The following is a 6,007-nucleotide window of genomic DNA, read 5'->3' as shown; positions in this document are numbered from 1 at the left end:
AATAATCCCTACTCAGAATTAAAATACTTTCTTTGGTTTTGAACGTCCTGCTGTATTTCTCAAAGCTTGATTATTTAATTCTGTACTCTGAACATTAGAGGTAAGAGAAAATCTAAGTATTTTTGGACATGGATGTTTATAATCAAGCAATAATTCACAATTCACTGCAAGCTGCAGTGTGGGAGAGGGATGTAGACCCACCACTAGCAGTGGAGAGGCTCTGTGTTTTTGGGGGTGTATGGTCTGACACTGTTCATCTTGCTCGATGATGCTTCAGCTGGTCGGTAGCTAACATCCATAAGCTTTGTATTTGCTTGCTCTCCTCTGCTTAGCTGATTTTTTTTTCTTCTCTTTTTCTTCCTTTCAGAATACCATTTAGAAAAGTAAATTTAATTGAGGCTGGTTTGGGGGCAGGGCGGGAGGGATATGGGTGTGTCTGGAATAGTTTGGAAACATTAAGTTCTTGAACATTATTTCAATATATTTTCTGTCTCATGGCCTCACCCTCCATATATACATGTATATATTTTTTTATATATATATAATATATACACATATGTCACATAATGCTGCCTGGTTGCAAGAGACCAAGCTATTTGCTTAAAAAACAAATTCACACAGTTCCTCCTAAGTGGACGCTGTCATTTGTAATACAGCCACCTTCAGACTGAACAGCCGGAGAGGAAGTGGCCCCAGCGCAGGGAGGCCAGGGCAGAGCAGAACACAAAGGGGTGCTTTGGGTTTGGAGCACAAGAACACTGTAAAATAACTCGCAGTGGGAGAAAAAAACCAAACCACTACCAGTCACTTCGAAGAACAGGTCATGCAGTTTTTATTTAATTTTACCTTTTTGGTAAGCAGGAGGGTTTTCTTTCAGTCAGACCAGTCACATACTTTGACAGTACAGATTGCAGTGAATTTGATGGAGATCTTGCAACATTAGAAAACTTTTCTCAATATACATCCATTTAAGCAACAGCTTGTAGGTCAGAATGTGAGTGCTAGAGCTAAGCCTGCGCACTGCACTCCAGGTATACAAAGCATTGCAGCAGCACAAGAAATGCCCGCACTGGGCAAAGTACAGTGTGTTTTACATAGTGCAATCACTTTTAGAGGAAAAACTCTAGGAAGGCCACATCTATTTATTTATTTATTTTCAATCCTGTCAAGTTTACAAATGCGAGGGGGGTAGAAATCAAACCTCTGACTGAATTAACTTTTGTACAGGTAGGTTTTGTGTATAGGCACGTGCTTTAGAGAGGAGCTCTGAATCTGCTCTGTAATCACGAGAAAGACATATTGCTTTGTGATTCAGAAAGTGTCATACCATCTCTCGCCTTCCTAACACTCTTGGCCAGAGCTGTTAATCCAACTGTTTGTAGAGTTCCTAGAATACGCTCTTCCCTCTAGTGTAAATCCCCAATAGAGAAATTCAGGTTGCTATTGACAATGATTACAGTTATTCTACTTATGGTCATTTGACCGTATTAGGCATTGCCTCTGAATACTCCAGCCCACAGTGAAAACTCACGTTGCCAGAGACATGGAGGCTCTTGCTTTTCTGTTACTGTCACTCACCAATACGAAAAAAACCCAAGTCAGACAATGAACTGCTACAGCAAAGCATCACTGGTAATATTTATCTAATACAAGAAAAAAAAAAAAGAACACTCATGACACTACATGTCATGGTAAGCAAATTTTTAAAGATACTGCAAAGTGATTTGCCCAGTAAAATTTTAAAATGTACACTGTGCTCAATAGTTCAAACTACACGTAAACAAAGAGCAGCTCCCTGCAACAAGGTGTAAATCAAAACATTATAGCACCAGCTCCCAGCACCAAGGAGTTGCCCACTGACCAGTTCTAGTGTACAATGCAATAGTGCTCGCTGAGGTTTCTGCTACACGAGAGCCACAGTGGGACAGCTCTGCCCATTTCTTGCTGACATTTTCTTACCAGGTGTGCACAAATTACATTCCTCCCTTCCCGTGGAGAGCAAGTCAGACAACGAGATTGTTACAGTACCAGAAAACACTGAATGGGAAATGGCACCTGAGGGAAAAGTAGGTACTGCATACCTGATTCTGAATAAATGGGCATGGAGGAAACGTGACGCTATCTGAGCAATCCTCTCCCTAGCAGGTCAAATCTGAAAGGAGCTGCAGACTGTAAGAAAAGAAACAAGCCTTCCTATGCTGAAAGCCATGGACATGATATTGCCCACACTAATGATTTTATTTCACCATCAGCAAAGCATTTATCCCCAAAAAGCTGTACACATACTGGTCAGATTATGGTGCAGTGCTAACTTTACACTATTAAAAGTCTGTTGCTATAGTGGTCAGGTTTGTCTTTTATCTGAGGAGGGCAAAAAAAAAAAGGAGACAGGCAGCATGGCCACATCATCATATAGCAATTTTACTCCACGTTAATGCAGATATAATCTTCCTTCTTAAGTGCAAATTAAAAAGTATTTGCTAGAAACCAGCATGACTTGGGCTGCTGAGAAATGACAGATGATTCAGTTTCTTACAAATATTGACAAGTCTAAATCAGTACAGGTTTCCAAACCAAGAACAGGGTTACGAACAGGAAGGGAATAAAACATTACCACTATTAAAAAAACGTGTCATTGCAAACTTTGAACACTCTTCAAAAACATACCTAGAAAAGATTGGTTTCCTATTTTTTTTTTTCCTGCAGCTGAGGAGTGTCCATGCAAAACAATTTTGAGAAGAGCAGTGTTCCACCTGGGCAACAACTAGGCCCAACTTTGTCCCACACAGCTCAGTAAAGTGCTCTCTTGTGCATCCTTTGAGGAAAAAAGTTCTCATTTAAAGTTTGGGAGACCGAGGTTGCTAGGTGGGGAAGGCATAGTCTCGGTCAATCCATGCTGAGGTCAGAGAAGGAGGAAGGAGCAAAGTTAACAGTACTCTGCCTTTCGTAACTCACAGACAACAGGCTGCAAGGGAGGAGCAAGCAGGAGAAGCAGAGGTGGGTGTCAGATGAAACCCTGCCCGTGGGAAGCCAACAGAGTTTAACACGGGCTTCATCAGGGGAAGCATTTCATTCTTTACAGATAACAAACACTAGATCTACTGCAGAGTCCCAAAGATTTACTGTTTAGACACCAGGTAACAGATCTCCACACATGACACAAGTGAAAAATCAAACATGCTTTTCACTTCCTGTGCTGGTGGTTTTTCAACAATTCCATTAAAGGACAAAGGGTATCCGAGTAACATTCTTTTGCCGATTAAAAAAAGAAAAGCATCTTGCCCTCAACATTTTTAATGCTGCACACTTATAAACATTCTAGGGCAGATCATTAGAGGTATTTACTAATAAACCAACTAAAAATCAGCTTAAAAGAGTAAAAATAACATTAATGGGGAAAAGAATTTAAGGCATTTTTTTAATTTTGGCCAGGAATGATGCATGCTACAGAGTAATCTTCATTTTCCCACTTGGTTTTCAGACCACTGCACTTTTTTGTTTTTGTTTTACATGGCACTTTGTAGTTTGTGTTTTACAACTTAGTCAAGATTTTCAAGTGTTTTCTTCAATAAAAATGCCTTCTCTTGTAGCTCAGGTCTGCTATCTGATGCCATTGTAGACAATGAACGAATAAGATGCTCTCTGCTTTCTGGTGTCAGGCTTTCCCACTGTTGAGCTTCTGTGTAGATAAAGACAGACAGACACTGGACATTAATACCAGAATGCCAAAAAAACCCGAAAGATTTTTGCTAGAATGAAGGAAACAAGGAATTGTGGAACAGAAATCCAAAGGAAACGTTTGCTACAGAACAATTGCTGACACATATGACCTTGAGATGTAAGTAGACTCATTCTCTGAAGTAAATTCTGCAAGGCTTAAATCCTAAATTAACAATAAGGAACTAAACTTGGCATTGAAAGGGTAAAAATTGCTCTTCAGCACAAACAGGAGCTCTCCCCTCTATGGAGCTTGCCCATAATGCAGAATCTGACTATGCACTCAGTCCTGTGTGCTCTCCCTGGGACCCTCCTTGCTGGACATTTTCCTCACCCAAGGAGTATCCAACAGTACATTATACCTTGACTTTACCCCAGTTACTTCAAGCCCTCTCCAACTTTCCCAAGTCACCAAGCACAGAACTCCAAGTCCCAACTGCCCTGAAATCTCCTGGTGCTGCAAGCAGAAGGTAATGCCATCTCTCCAGGGTTCCAGCCACGCAGCCAGGTGCCTCCTTTACCAACCAGTGGCTCTCCCAGGTGGCAAGCAAGAAGTCTCACCTTGCAGTTTGGTGAGCAGCAGTTGTATCACAGACAAAGCTTCTGTTCTTATGGATGTGTAGCTTTTGTTTTCTAAGGGATTTAAAAAAACAACAAAAAAACCCACAACGACATTGAGAACCAAAGGCATACTGACCGTACAAAGAGCAGTCACCACTGAGGTCTCCAGACCACTTTTGTTAGCACAGCTCTCTGAGCTCATTTGTGCTGGCAGCAGTGCTCCCCAATTAAGACACATCTGAATGGCAGAAAGTGACCAACTAGAGGTTGATGAGTTGACAAAACCTTGTACATTGCCACTGCTATTACCACAGTGCTACTGTTCCTTACACACGTTAAAAGGGAACAACGCTGGCACAGCTGCAGTGTGATCACAGACAACTTCTGTGCATAACACTGTTCCTTTGCGAAGTTGTAAGGGCTATAAACCATCCAGTTTTTAACAAGTAGCATTAAGTGAGGGTACCTAAACCTTACACCATCAAGCACAGCCTTGTCACAGGAAGTGATTTGGTCTCCTAAGCTAAAATCTTGTTAAAGTCTCATTCCAGGAGGATTGATAGTTAAAAGAAACTTTCCTCAAAGGGGTGTCTGGGTTGGTAGCTAGCTCTAAAGTAGGTGTTGCCTTTACACATAGCAGAAACATGAGCCACATGGAGGTATGAGGAGACTTGGGGCACTGTTACAGTCATAGGACAAGTGGGAACACTACCAAAGTAATAAACAGCCCCAAAGTGTCAACTTTACACAGGTAGCACTTATATTCCCATAGGTGCTCTGCTCATGGACAGCACAAACTGCCTCAAAGCCTTGGAGTTTCACACACTGGCTGTCTGAAAAAATTTTGGGTCTCTCCAATGCATATGTATCCAAGAAGTCTAAACTGTGAAGGAGAAAAACTTATGTCTCATTAAATCAGCAATAGCTTCATTAGGTGGGGTCCATCTTCTGCATGGAGAAGTTTACTACATTTCCAATTTGCACTCCTGAGAGGTTGCAAAGTCTGCTGTCTGCCTCTCCCTCCCCTTTCAAAGCTTTCTGGCACCAGAGGAATTTACTCCTCTGTGCACAGCACCCTGCATATTGCTGTCCTGAACAGCTACTGCAACATCAGGATTGCCACAGTGCAGTGCCAGGAAGGGTAAAATGTTACCTGACAGCTTATGCTTCTTCTGCACTTCCTCTACCAGCCAACCCCCAGAGGAGGAATTTATTAACGAGCAATTAATCATCAAACACAGAACAGGAAAACTCCATTTACCTAAAGAATGGGTAATAGATGAACAGGTTTCCAACAGTATTTCTGTCAAAGCCACAGGGTCTGAGTGCTCCTCATCAAACAGCATTAGCCTGTCAAATGCAAAAACACTGTCAGACACCCTGCATCACTGCGACAGAAGTCTGCTTGACTTCCTCCGAGAATCCAGTGTCATATTCAATTTCATTAAACAGTTTGAAGAAACAAAGAAAAGCAACATCATTGAAGTGGATCGTAGAAAGGAGAATTACCCTTGAAAGTAGGCATTCATGGCTTGTAGCACTCCAAGCTGCACCTTCCATGTGCTGAGTTTCAGACGGTCACACATTAACTTGCAAAACTCTTGGCGATAGCAACCTACAGAAAAATAACAATGTCATTATGTTACCAGAGGGAAAGGCAGAGGAAACAATTCCTGCTCTGTCTCCCAGGTGTTCCTTGTGCTCCTTTCCAAGTGACATCAAGCTAGTC

At 41.8% G+C, this 6,007-nt stretch overlaps 1 protein-coding gene across 4 annotated transcripts in view; it reads right to left on the bottom strand.

The window, feature by feature from the left end:
• Positions 1-2,681: 2,681 nt before the first annotated feature.
• The window catches only part of ECPAS (Ecm29 proteasome adaptor and scaffold), a 63,084-nt gene continuing 59,758 nt past the window's right edge, over positions 2,682-6,007 (bottom strand). For all 4 annotated transcript variants that reach the window (XM_049796109.1, XM_049796107.1, XM_049796108.1 and 1 more), the window contains 4 exons: positions 5,788-5,893; positions 5,540-5,628; positions 4,279-4,350; positions 2,682-3,679 (listed from right to left, as the gene is read on the bottom strand). In XM_049796109.1, coding sequence (XP_049652066.1) covers positions 3,540-3,679; positions 4,279-4,350; positions 5,540-5,628; positions 5,788-5,893 — 407 coding nt within the window. In that variant the 3' untranslated portion in view covers positions 2,682-3,539. The remainder of the gene's footprint in view (positions 3,680-4,278; positions 4,351-5,539; positions 5,629-5,787; positions 5,894-6,007) is intronic.

Source organism: Accipiter gentilis, chromosome Z (genome assembly GCF_929443795.1).
Source record: "Accipiter gentilis chromosome Z, bAccGen1.1, whole genome shotgun sequence".
NCBI lineage: Eukaryota > Metazoa > Chordata > Aves > Accipitriformes > Accipitridae > Astur > Astur gentilis.
This window is presented reverse-complemented; position numbering and strand designations above follow the sequence as displayed.